At 32.4% G+C, this 26,295-nt stretch overlaps 1 protein-coding gene across 2 annotated transcripts; it reads left to right on the top strand.

The window, feature by feature from the left end:
- The first annotated feature begins 198 nt into the window (after window positions 1–198).
- On the top strand, window positions 199–22,385 carry LOC130641111 (kinectin-like). 2 transcript variants are annotated; one of them, XM_057447775.1, is made up of 18 exons: window positions 199–311; window positions 3,488–3,560; window positions 4,012–4,165; window positions 7,520–7,621; window positions 7,860–7,985; window positions 9,080–9,171; window positions 9,603–9,711; window positions 9,821–9,898; window positions 10,360–10,409; window positions 11,020–11,092; window positions 12,706–12,894; window positions 13,609–13,759; window positions 14,225–14,513; window positions 14,990–15,278; window positions 16,976–17,382; window positions 18,394–18,571; window positions 18,706–19,086; window positions 20,459–22,385. In XM_057447775.1, exons 3-18 carry the CDS (start codon window positions 4,019–4,021, stop codon window positions 21,062–21,064), a joined length of 3,267 nt encoding a protein of 1,088 aa, XP_057303758.1. In that variant the 5' UTR covers window positions 199–311; window positions 3,488–3,560; window positions 4,012–4,018; the 3' UTR covers window positions 21,065–22,385. The 2 variants fall into 2 exon arrangements, with proteins under 2 accessions (XP_057303758.1, XP_057303759.1); XM_057447776.1 differs by lacking the exon at window positions 3,488–3,560.
- The last annotated feature ends 3,910 nt before the right edge of the window (window positions 22,386–26,295 follow it).

Here is a 26,295-nt window from a genome sequence, read left to right as displayed (position 1 = left end):
TTATCCTAAAAACAACATTTTTTATAAATATACATACAATTAATACTTTAAGTAAAACAAAAAAAATCAAGTTTTATGTTTTATCAAGTTTAAATAAAGTGTTATAAAACCAAACTATTTTGTGTGTTCCCCTAGGCTACTGTTCCGGTTATTATACAACAAACACGGCGGCAAAATCAAAACATTGAAAATAGCAAAACAAATCTCAAATCCAGTAAAGAAAATGGCCAGCCTAGCTATGTACCAAAACCATCTTGATAGAATTAAGATCTATAGATACATTTATGATGTGGCTAGTTGAAATTATTTAGGTGCGTAGTGTTGTATATAAATATAGCTCTATATTTTTAAAGTTAGGATCAATAGTTATGTATGGAAAATGTTTCCATATCTGAACCTTACTCAAGACTGGCAGAATACAAACTGCCCTCCCCCACCTTCTGCTAAAATTTGCAGGCGAAAAATTGTGTTCCACAAAAGCCAGGCCAAGAGTGGGGTACAGGGAGACCCATATGTTTGCAACGCTGTCTTGATATAATAAGCACGCGCACACCTCCACACACACAAAACACCTGCATAATGACAAATTTTATAAGAATTTAACAGCACATCCAAAAGCATACCTAAAATACTTGAGGCGTGCTTTTTGCCACACATGTATCAAAATTTTCCCAAAAGACCTGAGATACTGCATAAAGGTTTGTTTGTGATAATGAGCACTAATATTGTTGTTACTTTGTGTCAGGATCTAAAAAAAACTTCCTTGAGTCCAGGACAAAATGCATTTGTTTTCAATGTGTAAAAAGGCGCATGCACATTGTTAGGAAATTCACCTTTCTCTATTTTCACAAAGTATGACAATTAAGTTATCACCAAATTACCTCTGCTTTCCTATTTCCATAAATAAACCAACGTTTTCTTTTATTTGTTTTTTTGTTTATTTTTTTCTTTATTTTACAGCTTAAATAATTAAAAGATAATGTAACTAATGGGAAAAAAACTTTAATATTTATGGTTCATTCAACATAAGGTTTATTAAATATCATTATTAGCGGCCATTCGACTTTCCGTAATTTAATTTAATTTAAATAGCTGTTTGGCCCAAAAGTATATAATAACAAAGTTCAATTAACGAGTCTGCTTACAACTTCTTTGTGTATGGGTTGAAATTCCCTGCCGTACATTGTTGGAACTTGCATTTGGTTTGTTCCTTACACCAAAACAGCAGCAGCTGTGCAGTGTACAAAGTGAAGGAATTGTTTTTGTAAACACATTTTTTTGATATCATGCGCAGAATTTTTGAGGCGTGCAATCTACCGCACACCTGTCTTAAATTATATGAAATGGCGTGAAATAGCGTGCTGTCAAAAGTTTTTTAATGACACATTAAAAAATTCTACCTTTTTGATAACATATACAAGAAATAGAGAATTAAGTTTTCAAGAGTAGTTATAAGATTAAATTTTACAAAAATAGGAACTTTTTCTTTTCACAAATTTCATGAATGCTAAAGAGTGCATTTGTCTACAAATTATAAAAATAATAACAAGATGTTTAACCATATTACAATACAATGAGACTGTGTATCATGGTCTCAACATGATAGAAATTTTAGGGAGAAAAGTACTTAACTCCAGCTAGCCTTAAGAACCAATTTTTGTAAGAACCAGACGGTGCCTTATCTTTATTTTTAGATATTTCATACGGTATGTATTAAGTAAATCAAATTTCCAAAATTTTAATTTTCGGATTTTAACAAAGTTCCAAGAATTTGCTTTACTCAATGGGTATGGTACCCATCTAAAAAAAAGAAAACAAAATCATTTACTATCATTATATTTCCTATCAAAATTGCCTGGTTCTTACAGAAATTGGCTCTTAGCAGGAGTAATTGACCTAGCATGCAGAGTTTCACATGCTATAATGCTCTTGCCGTGTGTTATAAAGCACACATTATTATGATTTTTTTTATGTGTAATCGCACAAATGTAATAAATTGGTGTGTGTATGGCTAGTGGATATAATTTAACATTTGCTCAATGTTCATATCATTGTATGTGACTTGATCGCTACCCATTGACAGAAATCTCACTATGTGATTGCATTCCTCCACACTGTCATTGAAGTAAACTTTTTCATGTGCGCAGGGAGATGACGTCAGCTATTTTAATCTGTTTCCAAGTGCACTGCAATAGCTTATTGACTTTTGCTAATACTATTGAACTTTGTAGTGGTGTAATGTTTTATTGATTGATAAACAAATGAACCTTTTTTTATTAGAGTTTTTGCATTATTTAGGAAAAAAAACTTCTCCTTACAAAATCCAAATTTTGGCCTGGTTACAACCTGCTTGAAAATTTACACAGAATTAAAAGAAAACCTTTCTCTTTAATAACAGTTAGATAACAACAAAGATAGCGCGTAACATTAATAATTTATGACATAGTACTGCACTGCGCAAGCTCCAACTACCGATAGTATTTTGGTATTTTTTAAAACTTTTGAACATGTCTGGTAAATTATGCAGCTACGATAAGGTGTGCAGTACTTTTTTAAAAGCATTTGTTGCAGCAAAATACTCTTTAAGTATCTTTTTTAAAAAAAACCCTGCCTATTGTTAGAAAAATATGTATGAACAAAAAAAAACACACACCCTTTGAATAAAATTAAATGTAAGTTCATTTTAGAACAAAATTAAATGAAAAATCATTAGGCAGTAAAAATTTAGAGAGGGATTGTAAGAACATTGTAATAAGAAAATTTAGGTATAGATAGGTTTCCAAAAAAAATGTTTTTAGAATCTTATAGCCTATAGTAAGACAAAATCTATGGCAACAAAAATTGATTATTTGTTAATCATACAGTACTTGAATCAGGACACCTAACATTGTGGAAAGGGTACCATGCACAACCAAAAAATTCACCAGGCTGTCACAATCACAAAAGTGGCATTATGATTTTACTTTGTGACCTTCACGATCTTAATTACATTTTGCATGTTTATTAAATTAAATAAAAACATAAGAAGTTATAGCAAAATACATCAAGAGACAAATAATGAATTATTCATTGTAAAAGAATGTGTGTCAACCGCATCGCGTTGTTAAAACTTTAAATGCTAACATTTAAAGAAAGTTTAAAAAAAAAACACTTCTCCGACTCTAAAATTAATGTCATGAAAATACAAAATGAATTGTTTCTATTTTTATTATTTACAAAACCTACAATTTAAAGTTCACAAGGCCAAAAAAAAAGAATGGCTTTATTATGCTTCTGGTCTTCTATTAAAACTTGATACATAACTATTCTTGTACAATTAATTTGGGTGGATTACACATTAGTAACAAAAGTTTAGTAGCAATTTCATGACACAAGAAAAGATTCTCAAAATCCCATAATTTTATGTAAAAATCATTCTGTATTGTGATGTGCACTTGTCAATTATGTAAATAATCATTTTTCTTAATTAAAAAAAGATAATTTTTAGAACAAGAACGATTCAACATGAAAGAATAAAGTTTGTATACACCAAACAAATCCAACTTAACGAAAACATCACTGTAAGTTGTTTAAGACCATCACTACAATGTTAGGTGTCCCAATTTATGTATTCAACAGACTTCTTTTTTATTTAACCCATATCTATGTGTTTTTTGTTTATTTGCAGTTTATAATTAAATAAAGTTCTGTAATTTAGATATTGTGACAGTGTGTGAATTATTCTTAGTTGAGAGAAAGTTGCATTACATCTCATGTTATGCAAAAAAAATGGGTTGTGCGATGCTTACAGTAGTTTTGTTAATTTAGGCAACTTATAGATTGCTCTCTTCTCTTTTTCTAGTCTCTAGGTCTTTTAGATAAGCAGGGAACAGATTTGTAGAAAAACATCACAGTTGATGATTTGTGTATTGACTAGAAATTTCAAATAAACACTGGGCTTTTTGACGTTTATATACTCTTACCCTTTCTTATAAAAACGTTAGTAATAAAAAACAAATTTTTCGTTTGTAGAAACAACATGGCCGCTCGTGAAAACTACATTGTTGACAAGTTAGATGACCTTACTTCTTCACTACACCGTACAACAGATGTTTTATCATCAGCTGATAGGATGATTGATCATTACAGAGATTTGAATCGTGAACAAGAGCATGAAATAGCAAGAGTATATCTGTTTTTAGTGAATTTATATTTTGTTTACTAACGTTTTGTATCCTTCTATGTAAATACTCAGATACTAAATCTCTTAAAAAGTGAAAAAAATATTCCCCTTTTTTTTAGCATCTTCCCCCAAACAAACAAATGTCTATTATCAATTAAACACACTTACAGCAGTTAGTTTAAGTCTTAAGGAATGAAAGGTGAAGAAAACTATTTTTAATCGATGTATTATATACATAGATTTTTTGTGTTTGGTGAAGTACTTCCTAATACATTTTTTATGATCTATATACAAATCACAGTTTCTGTTTTTGATTTTTGCAAAGTGGATTATATTTTTTGCAATATTCTTTATTCTATATAATAAACAGAGAGTGTGTCTGTATGTGTCAGGCAAAGTGGATGTGTTCATTTTTCTTTGAAGTTGCTAAAAAATGCATGTTCCAAATGCTAATCGACTTATTAAGCGACGTTATTAATCGCGCACGGTAGGTCAGATGTCAGGTGTGAGCATTGTCAGACCGTTACCCAGCTATCACACCACAAGGTAGATAACACTAGGTTGAGGATGGCTAGTATATTACAAGTCTTGCTATAACCAGATTATAAAGGATGGTGCTATTCCGAGTGTAATAGTGAGTCGAGTGTAATAGTGAATTGTTTCAAGGGCAAGGGTGATGCATTAGAAAGGGGTAACTATAGAGGTTTGAAGTTGGTTGATCAAGTAATGAACATACATTTTTTATGATCTATATACAAATCACAGTTTCTGTTTTTGATTTTTGCAAAGTGGATTATATTTTTTGCAATATTCTTTATTCTATATAATAAACAGAGAGTGTGTCTGTATGTGTCAGGCAAAGTGGATGTGTTCATTTTTCTTTGAAGTTGCTAAAAAATGCATGTTCCAAATGCTAATCGACTTATTAAGCGACGTTATTAATCGCGCACGGTAGGTCAGATGTCAGGTGTGAGCATCGTCAGACCGTTACCCAGCTATCACACCACAAGGTAGATAACACTAGGTTGAGGATGGCTAGTATATTACAAGTCTTGCTATAACCAGATTATAAAGGATGGTGCTATTCCGAGTGTAATAGTGAGTCGAGTGTAATAGTGAATTGTTTCAAGGGCAAGGGTGATGCATTAGAAAGGGGTAACTATAGAGGTTTGAAGTTGGTTGATCAAGTAATGAAAGTTATTAAAAGACTGATTGATAAGTTACTTAGAGAAAGGATTGATATAGATAAGATGCAATTTGGTTTTGTTCCAGGGTGTGGCACTACAGATGCAATATTTTTACTCAGACAGCTTCAGGAAAAGTATTTAGGAAAGAAAAAGAATCTCTATTTTTCCTTTGTAGATTTAGAGAAAGCTTTTGATAGAGTGCCACGTAAAGTTATTTGGTGGGCTATGAGAAAATTAGGTGTGGATAACTGGCTAGTTACGATGGTACAGTCTATGTACAGCAATGCTAGAATTCACTTAGTGATAAATTTAGTGTAAATGTTGGTGTACATCAGGCTTCTGTACTTAGTCCTTTGTTGTTTGTTCTAGTCTTAGAAGCGCTGTCGATGGAGTTCAGAACAGGTTGTCCATGGGAGTTATTGTATGCAGATGATTTGGTTCTCATAGCAGAGTCGATGGAAGAATTAGTTGAAAAGTTTGAGAAGTGGAACAAAGGACTAGAAGAGAAAGGGCTAAAGGTAAACACAGCAAAGTCTAAAGTCATGATTAGTAGCATTGCAGCCAAGTGTGACCTTGTAGTTGGAAAGTGGCCTTGTGGAGTTTGTAGGAAAGGGGTTGGTAGTAACTCAATTTTTTGTCAGACTTGCAAGCATTGGGTACATAAGAAGTGCAGTAGTATTAGTGGAAGGTTAAGAGCTGACATTCAGTTTGTATGCAATCATTGCAAAGGTGAGATTATAGAGAATGAAGTATTTCTAGCTTTAATGATGTACAACAGTGGCTTGTTAGAGATAGTTGAGAACTTCAGTTACTTAGGTGATATGTTGGGCAGTGAAGGGGGTGTTGGAAGAAGTGTTACTTGCTGGATAGGTTCTTTTTGGAAAAAGTTCAGAGAGTTACTTTCTTTGTTGACTAGCAGAGTCCTGTCAATTGAGGTAAAGGTAAGTTGTATGAGGCCTGTATAAGAAGTGTTATGTTGTACGGTAGTGAGACATGGGCAGTAAAGCAGGAAGATCTTCACTGTTTAGAAAGGAATGATATGAGAATGGTTAGGTGGATGTGTAACGCCAGTCTGAGAGACAGAAAGAGTTCAGATGAGCTAAGAAGCCGGCTAAGTCTCCGTAGAATTAAAGATGTTATCCAGATAAGAAGATTGAATTGGCTGGGGCACTTGGAAAAAATGGAGGAGGATAATTGGGTAAGAAAGTGTAGAGACTTGATAGTTCTGGGGGCAAAGCCCAGAGGCAGACCGAGAAAGACTTGGGCAGGAGGTTATAAGGACAGACTTTATACAGAGTAAGTTGAGTTTAGATCTAACACAGTCTAGATCAGATTGGAAGAGAGTCATTAATATACCCCGTTCAACCCATGCTAGCATGGAAAACGGACGTTAAGCAGAGAATGATGAATGATGATGAATAACATTAATTTAACGTCAATATCTTATATTAAATTAATGAAGCCATTACAGTGCATTCAAAGCTTTGAGGCCAAATATCTTAAAATACAAAGTGGTGCTGTCAGTCATTTTCTACCATGTGCGTAATTAGGAACTACCTGGGACCAATTTGGGTAAGTTTCCCAAACCTGGGACCCCAAATCCTATTCAGAATAAACAGGCTGATGCATCATCACAAAAACTTTAAGCATCAATATCTCTGCAGCTGTTTGTCAATGATACATGATTCTATAGATTTTCTTGATCAGCGTTTCAAGATCTATACAATAAAGGCAACATGTATGCATATATTTCCAAAAAAAAATTTTTTTGTGTCTTTGCTAATATGTCAGCAAAATTTGAAACTCTTATATCTCATTAACTGTTTATCAAAACCAGGCTTTATCGACTAGTGAGTAATATTATTAAACTTTGTAAAGCTATTGTAGTGAATATAAGTTGGATGCTAAATAACTTAGAAACATGTAGAAATAACTAGTGTCATCTAAAGTGTCCAGTACATCTACAGTGTCATCCTCTTAGAACAGATGGGTGATGATGTCATCAAAATTTAAAAGAAAATCTTTTTTCATTTTTTTCTGATAAGTGGATTTTTTATACAGGCTTATTGACTATCTAATAAATGCACTGTGAAATGAATGTCTAGTTAGAAAGTGTGATAACAGCTATGGCATTTATTTGAATATTATGCTGTCAATTTTTATGATTTAGCTGCATATTGATCTCCATAAGTTATCCAGCGACAAAAGGTTCAATGAATCAAAGCTTAGAAGTTCGAGGTCACTTCGTAAAGACAAAAAAGAAACATTTCATGTAAGATTTTTGTCAGGTTTATTTCTTCAGTTGCTCTACAGTATCTATGGCAAGATGCTTCTATAGTTTTGAAACAATGCCATAAATGCTAAAATAATTTACACATCCAGTGCAAACTCCTTTTACTAGTATATACAAATTAATTGTTAACAGCAATTCAAACTGCAAAGGCTAATTTTTTGGAATCCTTTTTTGTTTGATATTGTGCATCACACCTATATAAATTTTGTATAACCAGGACACATCAAGTGAATTATCAAGTGATGATCAACAAAAAAGAATGGCATCTAAAACCCATAAAAAATATTCACCCAGTCCATCAAGAGTTCATTTTGAGGGGGATTCGTTATCTTCAGACAACGAGGTAGGTTTATTTATATATATACATCAAATTTTTATGTTTAAATGTATATAACTTATATTGTAAGGAGGGTGAGGTTTATAAGTTTTGTTTTTATAGTTCAGTTTCTGGAGAAAGAACTATTTTGACACAAAGTTAAATGTTTGGAACAACAGGTTGTTTTGCAAATATCACACAGCTATTAATAAGGGTCTCACAATTATATATTTTTTAGCGAACAAAAGAAAGCATTACTGAGAAAGCATTCAAGGAGATAGACAGAGAGCATGAATTTTTGTATATAATTTTTAGATCTTTTTTCATGGAAGTTAATTATCATTCCATAGATAATTATTTGACCTTCAGAATATATTTTTTAAGGGTAATATCATAAGCAGAAGAATATTCTTCATGTGAATAAAGTTTTTTAGATAAAAAAAATTGTAATTTTTTACGTACTAAAACAATTTAAGATGAATGATCTGTCTTCAAACTGTTTGGGGCTAAGCCAAAATCAGCCTGGCATGACTTTAACAAATCTGGTTGTAGTTAAATGTCAAAAAGTTATGGTATTATATAAACTTTTTATGCTGCAGTGAAATCAAAATTACACTTTTGTTAGAATTTCTTAACTGTGAAAGTGTTTATTACAAAATACCGTCTTGTTAAAATATTTGTAAGAAGCCTTTTTGAGTTTTTTTTTAATATTTTCATAGCAAATTACAATGTTTGAAAAGTTAAACTGTCATCTTTTTTCATATATATTTACCATTGTCACTCATGATCACGTCTTTGCTTTATGCCCGTGTTTTAAGTATTTGTCATTTACAATTTGCTGCGCCTCTCAAATTATAAGATTACTAGAAAAACAATGATAAAAATACCCTAAATTTTTTTTCTCTCTCTTTTAGAGTTGGTAAAAGCTTTTTAAAAACAAACAAATAAATATCTAATACAATTAATTTATTCCTTGAATTCTTTTGTTTTTCTTTTTACTTTCTATTATCAAGATCAAGGTAATAGTACCTGTTAGGGAGAAAAAGTTCATTACTTGGAATATCAAGGATAGATTGCATTGTGCTAGGCAATGGTATAATGAAATCTTTGATTTGTTTTAGAAAGGAAATTTGAAGCATTCAATAGTAAACATAAAGAGAAGACAAGATATGATTGAAAGAGAGATACAAAAAGATAGACAACTACGTAATGAGTAAGCTTCACAATTTGTTTATTTTGCATGTCATTATTTTGTAGTAGAATAATTATTAAATTTTTTTTTATGTATCACAAAATTGTCGCTAAATATGTAAGTTTTACCAGCACAAAAAGCCGGATTATATGAAGTCGTAAAATAAAATTAACGTTGCAACAAAAATAAATATATTTTTACGTCATGCCGTGATAAAAAAGTAACCTGTTTGTTAAGAACATCTCTCAGTGATTTTATATAAAAGCCCTCCAAAATTTTTCTTTTTAGCCAGTTTTTTGAAGTGCAGCTTAAAATTTCCTAGGATAAAGAGTACCCAGCATTAGTGATACGCTGCTGTTATTGTACATGATTTGTGTAATTTCGTCACATGTTAGTATGTTGAAATATTTTACGTAATGCATATTTTATCTGACATCATGCTTTAATTTTAGTGAGCTTGATAGATTGGATTTAACACTCCGTAAACAATTTGATGCTTCCTATCAAGAGGAGCAAGTAAAAACGCAAATGAATAATCAATTGAGGAAGATTCAAGAACAGGTTGGTACACCAGACCCAAAATTTAATCAGTAGACACTTTAGCACAGTAATAATAATCACTTTCAGCAACGTTTTCAAGCAATGTTAAGTGTGATTGTTTTTGTTATAGATTGAAGACGATCATAACGATTGGAGAGAACAGAAAAAAGAAATTAAAAGCATTGCAGATGAAATGAAATCTCTAAAGGTTGAGTATCTAATTTTAGTAAAGCTGATTCTACCCACTTCATATAGATTAAGTATATATAAAACATTGAAATAATGTTTGTAAATTTTGAATATTAAAATAATAAAAAGGGGAAAAGTGAATGTGAAAGAAAAGATTTGATGTTGCCCTTTGTCCACATACTTTAACCTTTAAGGGAAGTTTGCAATCCTTCTTGTTGCACATTTTAACTATTTCTGGCTTGTTTGCAATTTTTTAGGGAATTTAAGATAAACTGAAAGACTAAGGTTATAAAGCCTTAAAATATATATTTAGGGTTTCTATTCACAATTTAAAAATCTCTAATTCAATAAAAAATGTGTTTATGCACAATTTTTTTGTTCCAGATTTTGTGCATTTTTGAGATACTGTTTAATTCCAAAATCATTACTTCTACAAACTATTGATTCAAAATTATATATGTCTTGATGTATGTCTATTAGGATGCTGTGTTGGATGCAACGACTCCAAAATCAAAAAATGTCAAGTCAAGGTATTATTGTTGTTTGAGAACTAATTACGAGTGCACAAGATGGTATACCATCAGTGCTCTCATGCCTCTTTAAACTACTCAAATCTCCTACAGAAGGACCTTGTTCCAATGTCTTCTTCACAGTACTATATTTTTCTTCCCCTAGTTTTTTAGTGTCATTTTTGATTAAGTCAAGTAGTTGGTCTGAATTTATTTTAAATTTAATGAGAAAGGTAATTGAGATAAATATCGCCAAATTGAGATAAATAAGTGGATTTCAGACAAGCAAATTTTTATCGCACAAATAATTCTACTTTACAAGTTATAGAGGGCCAATGCATCCCTAGTTTTGAGGAGTAGAAATAGGGTTAACTCTAAATTGAACGTTTTAATTTTGACTTCATTCAGCATTCTTTAAAGCGTTGAGCATGACAACCACTTGTGTTTGAATGTCTTGAATCCAAACACATAACACCTTGATGTACAACTTAAAATTTTAACCTAAGGGAATTAGTGGGAATTTTATTTTCACCCACACTATTGAAATCAGAAAATAGGCTTCGTTTTGTTCTGCAATACCATATATGGAAACAGTTATTTCAATGAAACGGAAACATGTTTATAATTTCAGAATACATTCGCCAGAAAGGATGGAAGAGGAATTAAATTTATACAAAAAGAAATGTTTAAAGGATGCAGAAATAGTAAGACATGTTTTCATTTCATTTTACATCAGTCATATGTATTTTTTCATTGTTTGGTAAAAAGGGATTGTTTATGTATGCTAACTGTATTGACCAAGAGTTGCTTCACAAACCTCAGGTGATATTTTTTCCCATGGATTTGTTTGCACAAGTGCAATATAATTCAATGATTTTGATGTGAATTTTAATTTTCTCAGACAGTAAGAGACTTAATGAATGACGTATAATCTGAGGAAATTAAAATTTATGAATAGTAAAGAGAGAAATAAATTTTAATAAAACCTAATGTTCTGTATTTTTATATAACAAAAGAAGAGAAAAAAAGCTATTTAAAAAAATATTTACTGACTGAGAGGATACGATAAGTATTTTGGCTTTTAACTGTAACTATTTTTAGTTTTGATTTATGCAAGATAAATTTCAAATTTTTAGCTGATTACGCTTGGAAATATAGGCTTAACTGAGGTTCTAGCTTTTTGTGTTCCTTCTTAGATTTTCCTATGTCTAGTATTGTAGTCTGGAATACAACTTAAAGGTGGTGATACATGAAAGAAAACCTGTCAAGTTTCGATTTTATTTTAATGCACAATATAATTTCAGGAAATCGAATTCAATTAATGAAATTGCGTATCGTTGCGTTTAAGTAAAGCACTATGTACTTAACACCAAGTTCATGTATGAAAAGTTGTGGCATAATTTAAAACATATTTTCTAAAAGATATCCCGACATTGATTTTGTTTATCCTATACAAAATCTTTTTTGCAATTTGGTTAATATTTTTCTTTAATTTTACACCCGTGTATATGTTCTGCCCAATCTTAGGACGCTGCGCAATCTTTAGACATAAAATCGCCCAGTCTTAAGACTGGTCGGCCAGTCTTAAGACTGGGCAGGGCATTGCAAGATTGGGCAAAAGACTATGTTAGGCCCATCTTTGGCGCCTTTAAGATTTTAAAGAAGGGATGTACCACACGAGCTCTGTTTTTTGTAAGTCCCAACAAACATTCTCAGGCGCATTAAACCATCATATACATAATATCATAAATACTTTTGAATTGACCTGGCCAGTTTTTGGACACAGTAGAGTGAAAATCGTAGCTAGTTAGCTAGGTAGCTGGTAGAGCACGTGTTATACATTTAACATTTATATACAGCTTGTAGTAGTGGCTAAATTTTAAAAATAAAATGTTTATATTTATGAAGAATCAGAAAAATCGTATTCAACCATATTATTATTTAGCTAGCTGCTAATTTCATTGGATGAGATGTTAAGCCAGCTAGCGAGCTGTAGCCTGCTAATTAATATGATTGAGTAGTTTCAATTTTTTAAACATGTAAATTCAGGTAAAAACAGGTAAATTCTGAAAATTTTATCGTTCTGTTTGCCTTCCACAATTGTTCTAAGATTGGGCATATACGTCCATAGATTGGGCAGTCCAGTCTTAAGACTGGCCACCCATTTGCCACTGTCGAAAGATTGGCCTGACCAGTCTTAAGACAGTGCGCGTTCCAAGATTGGGCAGCAAATATAAACCACCTTCGCTTTATGTAGTATATGGCCATTTGCAACTTTATTATACAGCTGAAAAACAATTTTATCATTGTTGCATAGATAAAATTTCTGAATGAAGAAGTCCAAAAGAAGGAGAGAGAATCGAATGCATTCCAATCAACAATTGGTGAATTTCAATCACTTGGTAAAATGAAGTCAGACCAATTAAAATTACTTGAAGATCAACTACAATGCGAGAAGAGTGAAAAACACAAACTTTTTCAGGATCTTGAAGACTTGCAAGTGAAGGTATCATTTATGAGAAAAGTTAAATTTGCAATTTATGACTTCTGCTCTATGTACAATGTACAAGGTATAAGGAAAGTTAAGGAAGAGTAGGAGCCTTTCTAATACGCATAGACTGGTATGCTTATGGTAGAGTGTTCACTTTTGATGCAAAAGGATTTGGGTACAAACCTTAACTGAGTCATTGCAGAGACTAAAAGTGTGCATCCATCCTTTTTGCTTAGAGTTCAACACAAGGATAGGATTGATATCTGAGGTTGTTTAGTTTAGCAATTGCTGTGATTGAAGGCCTTTGTAGCTCAAATGGGAGATTTAGGACTTCTTTCGCAGGACCCTTATTGCTAATAGTACCAATATGAACTGAAGAGGCTATCTTGGGTATAATAATCAACATTGGGCGGTTGTACACTAAGCCAAAAATGTTGAAGAAAATTCTTAATTTGAAAATATGTGCTTGCATGAAGTTTTATTTAACATGGATGTATTCAACATGGTCAATGTTTTCAGGATTGCATTGTCAAGCAAGATAATACATAGTAACTGTTTAAACATGAAATGGTATGCCACGAATTTGATTGCCTATTTGATTTGATAAGCATATCTGGACTTGCTCATGTAGGTCATGATGTTACCTAGGGAATCACACTTCTGTTATAAACCAAATGGTTTTTGATATCTACATCAAGTTAATTCTGATTTTTACTGAATTGTGTTTAGCTTTTTAAGACGGAAAAGAAGAATGAAAGTTTTCTGCTGCAACTTTCTACTATGAAAGCTGACGAAAGATCTGACCAACTTGCATATGAGAGATTATCCCAGCAAGTACCTGAGTTAAAACGTTTGTTGGAGAAAAGTGAAAGACAACGAGGTATCCTTTTTCTCCACATTTGATAATTTTTTATGTTTCTTTTGAGATTTCTAATTTCTTAAAAGGAATAGACGTCTGCATTAATCAATATTCTAGCAAACAAACTCCAGATCTGTTGATTCATCCCATTCGTCCCACGTCCCATGGTTTTTAATTTCTAAAACCTTACTGAAAATTAGCTCTAGATTTACAAAAGAAGAAGGACATTTCTCCATGTAAACAAATGTAAGCCACATGAAAATAGTATATATATCCATATTTTTCTGACTTAAAAACTTGTGCCAATACACGCAGTGGCTGATTCTGAAATTATTTAAGGGGTGATCCCCCCCCTGGCACCTACTGCTATGGGCACTAAGCATTTTTTTGTTTGTTGTAGAAAAGGAAACATGCAACTAGAAACAAAACTCAAACATGTTGCTTTGAATTTTTTTCCATATTTTTAAATAATTTGCATATTTTTAGATAAATATTCTGAGCATATGCTTAAAATCGATTCAGAATTAAGCCTTAAAGAAAACATAATTGAAAAGTTATCGAGTGAAGTGAAAGAGAGCAAAATGAAGATGCATGTTCTGGAGATGGAATTAGAAAAGCACGTGAAACAAATAGAAGAAGAAAAAACGAAATTTGCTGACATCAAGCAAGAGCTTGACGTTGTTAAAACTGCACTGTCTAATGCAGAAAAAACAATACAAAGTTCAGAGCAAAGTCGAAAAGAATTAAAAGAAAAAGCATTAAACTCGATAAGAGAGTAAGTAATGGGATTTTAGCGTGTTCATATTTTCCTCGATTTTGTCGCACCCTTAATAAACCTGCCTTGGTATTTCAATTTAAACATCCCATGCATGTTAAATAGCAATGTTCCACAGAACATAAAATGACATTTTCTTAGCATCCTTAATGATGTCATGTTAATATCCGTAAGGTTCATTATAGCAATACTCTCTCCTTAATGTATCTTAATTGCACAGGCGGCTGCATGGTTATAAAACAGATTATTCACACACAAAAAATGCATCTTCAACGAAAAAACATTAAAATAGTGTGTCAATTAATTCACACAGTGTGGAAATTATGGCGTGTAAAAAGTAATTTTTAAAATTTGCTCAAGAAAGTTAGTAATTTTTACTAAAGAAATATGCAATTTTAATTATTTTTTTTATATTTTATTAATGAAATTTAAGAAGAAAAAATTTGCTCAAGAAATTGTCTGCTGTTGTGTTTTAGATATCGTTCCAAATGTCGACAGTATGAGAAACAATTGCAAAATGCTGCGGAATTTGAAAAAACAAAAGAACTGGAGTTATCCAAAGAAATGGCAAATGCCAAGGAATTGGAAATCAGTAATTTAAAACTACAAAAAAAGTACCAAGAAAGTGTTTTTGAACTTGAAAAGTTACAAAATGACGTGTTGGAGTACGAAAATAGATTATCAGAGCTGGGTTATGAGAAGTCACAACTTCAAGAAGCACTCTCTGATGTGAATGGCGAAGCGAGGCAGGTTATGATATTGCAGGTAAAATATTACTCAATTTTCTACTACTTTCGATTTTTCATAGATAAGAAAGAGAAATATAATGTGTAGTTTTAACCTTGGTTGAAATGTGTAATTTTAACCTTGGTGAAATGTGTAATTTTAACTTTGGTGAAATGTGTAGTTTTAACCTTAGTGAAATGTGTAGTTTAAACCTTAGTGAAATGTGTAGTTTTAACCTTAGTGAATTGTGTAGTTTTAACCTTAGTGAAATGTGTAGTTTTAACCTTGGTAAAATGTGCAGTTTTAACCTTGGGGAAATGTGTAGTTTTAACCTTGGTGAAATGTGTAGTTTTAACTTTAGTGAAGTGTGTAGTTTTAACCTTGGTGAAATGTGTAGTTTTAACCTTAGTGAAATGTGTAATTTTAACTTTGGTGAAATGTGTAGTTTTAACCTTAGTGAAATGTGTAGTTTGAACCTTAGTGAAATGTGTAGTTTTAACCTTAGTGAATTGTGTAGTTTTAACCTTAGTGAAATGTGTAGTTTTAACCTTGGTAAAATGTGCAGTTTTAACCTTGGGGAAATGTGTAGTTTTAACCTTGGTGAAATGTGTAGTTTTAACTTTAGTGAAGTGTGTAGTTTTAACTTTAGTGAAGTGTGCAGTTTTAACCTTAGCAAAATGTGCAATTTTAGCCTTGGGGAAATGTGTAGTTTTAACCTTAGTGAATTGTGTAGTTTTAACCTTGGTAAAATGTGCAGTTTTAACCTTGTTGAAATGTGTAGTTTTAACCTTGGTGAAATGTGTAGTTTTAACTTTAGTGAAGTGTGTAGTTTTAACTTTAGTGAAGTGTGCAGTTTTAACTTTAGTGAAGTGTGCAGTTTTAACCTTAGTAAAATGTGTAGTTTTAACCTTGGTAAAATGTGCAGTTTTAACCTTGGTGAAATGTGCAGTTTTAACCTTGGTGAAATGTGTAGTTTTAACCTTGGTGAAATGTGTAGTTTTAACCTTGGTAAAATGTGCAGTTTTAACCTTGGTGAAATGTGCAGTTTTAACTTTAGTGAAGTGTGCAGTTTTAACCTTAGTGAAATGTGTAGTTTTAACCTTGGTAAAATGTGCAGTTTTAACTTTGGTGAAATGTGCAGTTTTAACCTTGGTGAAATGTGTAGTTTTAACTTTGGTGAAATGTGCAGTTTTAACCTTGGTAAAATGTGCAGTTTTAACCTTAGTGAAATGTGTAGTTTTCACCTTGGTAAAATGTGTAGTTTTAACCTTGGTGAAATGTGTAGTTTTAACCTTGGTGAAATGTGTAGTTTTAACCTTAGTTAAATGTGTAGTTTTAACCTTGGTGAAATGTGCAATTTTAGCCTTGGTGAAATGTGTAGTTTTAACCTTAGTGAAATGTGTAGTTTTAACGTTGGTGAAATGTGCAGTTTTAACCTTGGTGAAATGTGTAGTTTTAACTTTGGTGAAATGTGTAGTTTTAACCTTGGTGAAATGTGTAGTTTTAACCTTAACTTTAATTTGGCGTGTAGTCATGGTTCCCCTCCCCTCTTTCAAATTAACGTCTTATTAAATGAATGCCTTATAAAACAAACAAACGCCCTGGGCGTTTAATCGAAGCTTTTCAGTACGTTTAATGTTTAAAAAATGATCGTCTGTATGTTGCGAACGCAATTCAAACACACGTTTGAATTGCGCTCGCAACATACAGACGATCATTTTTTCTCCTTCTTTTAGAAAGAAATCCAAGAACTGAAAAACGAGAAGCTAGCGATAAATTCACAATTGCTCGATGAAAAGAGCAAAAGGAGAGAATTTGAATCCTTACTGCGCGACAATTATGAAAAAGATCTTACTTCAAAGGAGGAGAGTTCGGCACTCCATAAGCAGATATTGGAAGAGCGTAACAATAGAATGCAAGAAATAGCAAAAATGAGAGAGGAAAGTGAGAAAGATTTTGAAAGGAAACTGGACAAGTTGCGTGATAAAATTAAAAAAACAGAAAATGAAAAGTTGGACCTGGAAAACAAACTGCACGTCTGTAGAGAAGCAAAAGAAGAAGTAGATAGAAAATTAGAAGTACAAGTAAAAGAAAAATCTCTCCTATTGGACACAGAAAAAGAATTCAAAGAAAAGATTCACAGGTTAATTAGAATTTTTTGTCGAAAAAGTTTTGTGTTTAATAAATTATTAACGAAATGTGAGGTTAAGGCCGGAAACTGGAAAGCAGGGGAAAGTTTCCAGTAATAGGAAGCAAAGAAAAAAGATTTGAAACTTCGGTTCCTAAATTAGTGCAATTGTGATCAGGGGGTTGTCTTTCATACCTTTATGTTGTGATACAACAAAACATAATGGTATCGGACGTCTTTGGACTATACTCGGTGTTATTAGCAGGGTCGAGAGAAAAAAAAGTTTTAGTCAGGGAAATTTGCTTAGCCCCCGGGTCTAATTTTTTTAATCGACATAATATTTTAAATTTTGTCAAATGACTTAAAATTTTGATCCAAGGGGTAAGCAAATTTTCCTGAATAAAACGTCAGCAAAACGCCTTAAACAATCTATAATTCTGCTTGAGTGGTTTTTTCACAGGCCTTATCTGCTTTGGCCGAATTTGAAATACATGTCGATTAAAAAAATTAGATCCAGGGGGTAAGCAAATTTTTCTAAATAAAACTTAGTCTATGTTATTTATTTATTTATTTATCCCTCTCATATTCACTGCTTTGACCGAATTTTTACGTTTTCACATACAATTATTATTTAGGTATTTTATTAAAAAAACATGTAAATATAGGGATGCTAAGTTCGAAAGAAAACGTCAAGTAATTATATAAATTAAAATTTTGAGCTGTTAAAACGTAACGATTCGATAATAAAAGTAGTCGTTTTTTATTAATTGTTTTTGCGCTTGGATTCATTTTTTTACTTTTAGATTGCCAGATAATAAGTAAATGTCCAGTGTATTGTAGGCCTTAATATAAATTTTAATTAGTTGTTTCTTATATCTTGGTTAACTGAAAATTATATGCGCTTTTTTTAAAAAAAAGGAATGGAAAACATATTCCGCAAAGGCCGCCTTGGCATTAATGCCTCTATAACGTTTTTGCAATAAAGTCCTGATTTATAACTGGCTATCATGTTTTTTCAATTTTCAGGCTTGCTGAAGAAAACAAAAAATTAAGAAAACACGTCCAGCTATCAAAATTGGATTCCAAAGAGAAATTACAAGTACTGGAATCTCAACTAAAATTCGAAAAAGACCAAAATACTGTGCTTCAAGAACGTCTTGAAGTGAACCAATCCGAATTGACGCAGTTGAAAGACGTTGCCAAAGTATTTTATTTATTTTTGGTAGTGTGGTTTTGGTAGTCTATCTAAAGTTTGTTAAAGCGTTGTTGTTAGCTCGAATATATCTTTACCTAATATGCGACGAAAGAAAGAGGCTCTATGTTGTCCGTTTGTTTTAGATTCTAATAAATATCTCGAATCGAGATGCTGAAAATATTTTGAATTTATTATCTCATGAAGAAGAAACGGTACTGCCGGTAAAAGACATCCCTGAAACTATTCCGCCGGAACATCGAAAATTCTTACTCGAATTGCGAGAAAAACTCGATACTAGTTACTCGATCGCGAAAACTCTTAAACGGAGATTCCAGCAGCAGAAACTACTGATAAAGAGAGCTCAAGAAAGAATAAAAGCACAGCTGAAGGAGATCAATGATGTGAATCAAACTCATCGAAAACAGTGTGAAAAGCAAAACGAACAGATAAACGAACTTCAAAAATCTCAACTTGCAAATAAAGAAAGTTTGATGGAGAAAGATAGGAAGATACTGTTGCTTAAGGTTTGTCGTAACTCTGTCGTTGTTTGCTTGCTTCTTTTAGGTTAATGTTTTGTTGTTTATAAATAACGGATAGCTATTTTTAAAACAACAACACTTCGCCCCTTCTAGTGGCGCGTGGCCTTGTGGTAATGGAGTTGGCTTTGAAATCACAAGGTCCTAGGTTCGGTTCACAGCGCAGGCATGTTTAGCAAGTGTCTTTACCACAGCTAGGGGTCAACCCATGCCAGGTGAGGGAATTTGGGTAGGTAATGCCGGTGTATACTTAATGTATACATTTTAAACACAGGATTCACATTGATAACAGTGTTTCCAACACTGAAGTGGTTATATCCTGTCTAAATATTCGGGATTACAAATATTACAAATATATGTAGATTATTAAGGCATTCGGCATGCAAATCCCAAAAAGCGTTAAGACATTCTTAACTTCTTTTGGGGTTTGTATGCAGTTGGCAAAACTAGGACTTTTTTTTATGTTAGGAGAACGTACCACTGACATCGGATTCTTAATTTGTTCAATTTGCAATTAACCCTTGGACTCATAAAATAGGCCAATTAGTGTCGCGCCAAGGTCAAAATAACGAACATCCATCTATTAGCAATAATTCGTGGTCACTCAACTTTGAAATGTAGAAATGAAGGAAGTTTAATTCCCTAATCCGACAGTGCTCAACTTCGAACTTTAAGCTTGATTGGTAATAACTATAATTTTTATGTGAAATAATAATTAAGAAATAGTTGTTGTTAGCAAAAAAGACATTCTGGTCAATAATAACATGATGGGGACATCTTTCTACAAGGGATAGATCTTTATAGAATATTTATTTTAAGTTGTGGAACGTAAACAGCCTAATCTGGAGTAATATTGTGACTGAAACGGTTATGAACTATTGTGACTGAAAGGATCATGAATTATTCTTTCAACACGTCTGAAATTTTAAATATAAGTGTGTTATTTATAAGTGTTATGTACAAAGCTAGTCATTACACTCTCACGATCATGCAAAGATGTTCTCTCTGAAAAATGTTGGGGATTGTCAGGAATTTTGAAGTTACTGTGAAAATGTCATGAATATATATTTTTTAAATAGTCAATCCCAACTATTTTAAAGTCTTCTCTTAAAGAAGTAGCATTAATTTATTTCTTGAATCAAAATGATATCTTTAAGAGACAGTGTTCCAATAACACGACTGTACGGGCGCGAAATAGCTAAAAAAATAAGAAAAAATTTCAAGAATTTTAGTCAAAAAATGTCAGGAAAATAGGGAGTTGATATTAGGTGTACACCCTGCATACGCACTTCAGTTGTAGGACGATTTCTTTTACCACTAAAGTATCCTTGTGTTTGAGAATGTTTTGGAATGTTTTTAGAGTCGTGTTGATGAACTAACAAAACATTTAGGAGAATGCACACGAGCTTTACATCAAACTACCGAAGCTGAGCAAGAACGCAAAAATGTCCTTCGAGAAATTGAACAGTTGAAAAGTGAACACGTGGTCAACAAAAAAATCGATGAAAATTATTTCAGAGGCTCAGAGAAAATCGAAGTTTTAACAGAGCAATTAAACGAGGCGAAAAACTCGTTAAGCCAAATGCGACAAGACAGTTTAGATAGTAACAATTTTACTAACCGTGTAATTGAAACATTTGGGTCAGTGAGTCCAGCCAGAAAACGCAAACTGTATTCGTTTAACTCGCCTCGATTTAAAAGTACAGTAAGGAATTTGTTTGATGGTTCTTCACTTCAGTCATATTTTGAAGACTCAAAAGGGGGCTCTCCACCCCGTAGCACTAGCAAACGAACAATTGATCCAATGTCTATGACTGATGAAGAGTTTAACGATATATTTATACAAAATAAATCACCAAGAAGGAGTCCGAGAAAATCAAAGTCCTCTAAGAAGGAGAATGTGAGGCGGTCAACAGAAAGTAACAAAGATAAAGATGGTAAAAAAGTTTCCTATAAAGATGATTAAATTATTTATTTATTTTATTTACAAGTAGTTATAAGAATTCTAGTAGCAAACGCATCCACATTTTTAAGAAACTTATAGCTTCTAAGAGCTGTTACATTTCTCAGTGAGGTATTGTGTTTAACAGTTCTACCAATTTGTGACGAAATTTTTTCCAGTCAAAAGAATTTGTATTTTGCGGAAGTTATTTTCGCAAACCAAACAGATTTTGATTTTCCCGATAGCTTCATTTGCAGAAAGTATCCTGGCGATGTGATGGAAACTGCAAATGATTTTTAAAACTCATCTCTAACAAAAATTGCGCTTATAAGGTAGTGTAGAAATTTGCTTTCGCGAATTAATTACCCTGTAATATTTCGCAAGCATAAAATTTTGTAAAATTTTCAAAAAAATCTTCCCGCGAAATTTGTCCCCTTAAACTAAACGTTGTCAGTCATTCAATTTGCTATTTTGAACATTTTACCTGAATTTAGCCATTACGGTTTATCAGCAATTTGCATAGTTAGCTACTTTTTTAAGTCTTATATCTCACGAACTAAAAACATATTCAAAAACATTAAAAAACCTAGACAGCATTTCAAGCACTTTCATTTATAATGAACTTGTTATGAACTTTGAGGTAAGCTTCCACCCAATGGCGGAACAAATTTTCAAAAACGGACTAGTTACACGAACCAAGTTTATGCGAAAATCAAAACTTCAAAATCGTAAAATCTAAGAACATGTTAAGAAAACTATAAGGCTTTGTGAAGCTTGACTACATATTTTTTACATAAGAATAAAAACATAAGATAAACCTGAATAAACGAAAGATGACAAATAGCTGCAAGCAAACTAAAGAATATATATAGGGGGAAAGTAGCTGAATTTATTCATATATGCTACCCTACATCAAAATCATTTTATTTGCAGCAATTAAAAAATAATTAGCTGATTTTAAAAGGTAGAAAGTTAAGAACAATTTAGGAACATTTTGAGGCTTCAAATTGGAAAAGTTAAGAACATATGAAGGCTTCTTTCAAAATGATCGTTTTTAGAGAAAAAAAACCTGTGACGGACAAAACCACATACTGCTTGCTGATGGATGATTGATTAATTCATTGATTGATTTTATACTTTCTTTTTTTTTCAAAGAAATAAGTTAGGCATTTATTTGTTTAAATTCTAATGGAACTACGTTTTTAATATTTTTATGGAATTTTAAAATGTATATATTATCCTTAGCCTTACAAGAGTGTATATGTTTCATAAAATGTAGTAATATATATTTTAATGTCTAAAATGATATATTATCATGTGGAAATACTTTTGTTTTTGACTTATAGATGATAAAATATCTTGATATTGTGCTAACTTATTCCAAATGTCCCACACTTGGTGTCAATTTTTTTTAAAACTAACCATTACCTAGCACGAATTCGTTTTTGGTTCAACCGCTCTTTTTGCTAACATACCTCGTTAGAACAGAATGTTTTATTAAACCTAGGATCACACTCAGTCGGGTTTTTTTTTAATTTAAACCGCTTCTTAACGAAAAAATCTTCATGGCGGTAGTTCCACCTCTGCTTATTATACCGAATTAAAGATATTGTGATTCGCAACAAAAATATCCGGTCTTTAATATACTGATATATAACAGAAATAATTAATTCTACAACTTGTATACACGGACCATGCAAGACCTTCAATTGCGATGTTGGCGCTCTGGTTTCACTAACATCTGGTCCTTTTTTTATCATAATCTGAACAATGTAAAATTTAGTCCGCAAGTTGGACATATAGTCATCTTTTGACTTAGATTTATAAATTTCATATTTGATCCATCGTAAAATATCATCCTAGTTCGCACGTTATATATCTGCTTTTTATAACACGTTAATCTGTAAATTAGTCATTCTGGTTCTTGTCTGGTCCTTATTTCGTCATATGCTAAAAAACTCTTGTTTTTATACATCACTTTTCCATCATGGTCTTAAAATTGTGCCACTAGACCCTGGAAACGAGGTTGATCGAAGGCAATAAAATATACAAAAACCATAAATAATTACTTTAAAAATTGATTACTTTTTGGCGAAAAAAGTTTGTGGTTTTCTGACTAAAGTCTGACTTAACGTATGACAGGTTTATTCATGGAGAATAAGACCAAATGTGTAATTTGCGGACCGAAATGCGTATTCACGGAACAAATATTTTATTTATTGTTCATAATAAACTGGGAACCCGATGAGTAATTTGTAAATAAAAAGACGTATTTTTTAGATCAGATATTTTATTCATTCTTTTTATATTAAGAATAGCCCAAAATAAAGAACTTTGGAGCCAGAATGTGCATTTTAAATTATTTTTTTTGATTCCTGACTTGATAGGATTGGAGAGAAAAAAACTTTATTTATCAAATTATATTTATATTTATTGTTACATTTCTACAATCCTATGTATAAGCCGGCTCAAACTATATTAAGATTATAATAGAAAGATTTTCAGGCAAGAATTTGCCGTTGTCTAAAGGTGCTTGAAAATTCACCTTCTTCATTACAAGTAAAAAATATTAGAACTAATAATTAAAATTATATCACTTGTCCTTACATATGAGCTTGTACAAATGGCTATTGACGAAAAATTTGTCTAACATGCTATCCTGTTGAAATAGAACAAACTTATCAACGGGGAGGTTAAAAGATGTTATACCTAAATTTTAGTGTGCTTACTCAGTAAAGCACAGCTTAATGCGACGCCAAACTGTTGAGAGAGAAAAAATTATATCTGAACTTTAATCAAATACGGTAATGTGGCATTCTCAACCCCAGAGCTCTCTTAAAGAACTCTGGGGACGAGAATGGTGATGTAACTAAGCATAACTTTTCTTTTCCAGGCTTTTTTTTCATTTCCAATACTTCACATGGCGTATTGGGTAGGGACAGTTCAGCATAATTTTATTGATTTATTGGTGCGCAGCATTTAAATCCAGCAACAGGACATTTCCCTTCAACATGCTGATGCCCAGGTAAACAGTCACTCGCCTCAGCAAAACAATATGACAAATGACCATGGCAAGCCGTGCGACAGCATCTTTTATTTCCTTCTATGCAATGCCCGGAAGGAGCTTCCTCGTGACCAGGGTTACACGATTTTTCGAACGGTCCACAATACGATAAAGCGTTGGTCAGATCACATTCAACCTTCGTACATCCTAAGATGAAGAATATCACCATGGGATTTAACTGACACATCTCTATAATAATAGCCGTCGTCTGTCTCTGTGCGAGTTAGAAAATGATGTTACGGAAACACGAATATCAAATGCGATATATTTTTATCTACTTTGCTGCGACGGGTAATTTTAAAGGACAGGTGAAACCGTGGATTTTTCCACGGCCTAACGACTATTTGTATTATATCATATCTATCTGCTTGTCACGCAAAATGGTACTGCAAGTAGCGAGACGCACGCAATGTAGTGTAAAAAGAACGGGCAAACCCGTGGATTTTTTAGATTGGACTAGTATGTATACATTTTCTATGCACAGACTTTTTATATCTATTTGTATTGCATTTTTTTTCCTCTATGCCAAAATGGCAAGAATCCCTGGGAACGAGGTTGAGACTGAAGATAAAAAACTAGCAAATTGTTTCAAATATTAACTTTGTAATGATAACTTCTTTATGTCTCAGGGAAGTCAACTATCTTACAGTTTCCATCAAAAATTAAACAACAACAACAAAAAACTTGAAAACTGTGAAAAATGCGCCATTTTGAATAATTGCATTTTCAGGGCTTCTTTACGCTTTCAAATAAATGGTTGGCAGACATCTGCAACAAGTACTTTTTTCGTTTTATTTTAATGTTGATAAAAATTTTTTTTCCTTTACTTTCTAAAGTATAACTTTTATGCAATTCGGAAAAAAGCGAGAGATTACTAAAATGAAAATCACTTCTTGAAAAAAAACAAACGAGCAGTTTATAAAAATGGTTATACGTTATCAATCAACCTCGTCCCCAGGGCATCTTGTATCTTTTCTGACCCCGGGACGGCGATACGAACATGGCCCTGGAGGAGGCCTTGTCACGTGACCCTCCAATACACAGTATTTCTGTGTGTAATATTTAATGAGATTTGTCTCAATGTACCAAAGTTTTAATATAACCTTGCAGAGCTAAGCGAGATCGGCCTTTTACGTCACAGATGCGTGCGGCGAGTTTGTTTTGATTCCTCTCATCGCAACACACAAACTTCTCGCATATTGCCCTTGATTGTTTTGTGTAAATGTATAAATATACAATAATGTTATTTAGGCTGCTGTTTACTTGAAGAAATTCAAGCAATTTAGTTATGTGTATTTCACTGAATTGGTTGACTAGCAAGCACTGGGTTGCAAAACTTGTAGCTAGGGGAAACTTGGAAATTAGTAAATGATTTGCCCATCTGAACATAGCACTTCGTTGGTTCTCTAAGGTGCAGATATGGCTACATAATTTTCAAATGTTCGTATCATTCTAGGTGCCCGACTGAAAGTAGCTAGGCAGAAATTTAACCTCATATTAACATTTACATTTTTTATTCATTTTGGCTGAACTTTAGAATTCTCATTTACCGTGAGTTCATATCTGTGTCTGCATTACTGCTTTTATATGATGACAAAGATTTTGCTGTATTTAAACAATACTTAGCTGAAACTGAATTCAACTATGGTGGACTCACTGCTTGCAGTTATATTGGGTGAAAAAGGCTTCAGAAGAGTATTTACTTTAGAAGTATTTTTTTCTTTTACATTTGTGGCCTTAACATTTCCAAAAAGCCACCCATTACTGATAAATTCTGCTTTTTCTTTTCTTAATGACATGTTTTAAAACGCCTTGCAGCTTTTTTATTTTTTACTCAGCAAGCTCACATTTATTTTGTATATACACTTAATTTGCATCTAATTTATACAAAAACAAGGTTTTTTTCTGTTTAAAACATAAATAATTCAAAAATTTTATCAAAAGCATTATGCTGGTTTGAAAATCGAGAACGACAAGTCTGCGTGTGATCTGTTTTCTCGATTTAATGTATCACTGCCTTAATAGTTTAGAAAGAATTGATATACGACTTTACGAACAGCAAAGTATTGCTACCTTGAGAAAAAAATGTTTCGGGAATAATTTTTTGAGGAAATTATTTTGGGGATTTTGGACCAAAATTAGTTTCATAAATTCGCACTTTTTAGAGCTCATCAAAATTCTGCTGCTGTTC

This window comes from Hydractinia symbiolongicarpus, chromosome 4, assembly GCF_029227915.1.
Source record: "Hydractinia symbiolongicarpus strain clone_291-10 chromosome 4, HSymV2.1, whole genome shotgun sequence".
NCBI classification, from domain to species: Eukaryota; Metazoa; Cnidaria; class Hydrozoa; order Anthoathecata; family Hydractiniidae; genus Hydractinia; species Hydractinia symbiolongicarpus.
The sequence above is the reverse complement of the archived record's forward strand: the minus strand, read 5'-3'. Positions and strand labels throughout refer to the sequence as shown.

Coding starts and splice junctions, on each gene's coding strand:
- LOC130641111 (XM_057447776.1), top strand. CDS start 4,019: ATGGCCGCTCGTGAAAACTACATTGTTGACAAGTTAGATGACCTTACT. Junction 9,172..9,602: donor GATAGACAACTACGTAATGA/GTAAGCTTCACA, acceptor CTTTAATTTTAG/TGAGCTTGATAGATTGGATT. Junction 13,760..14,224: donor GAAAAGTGAAAGACAACGAG/GTATCCTTTTTC, acceptor GCATATTTTTAG/ATAAATATTCTGAGCATATG.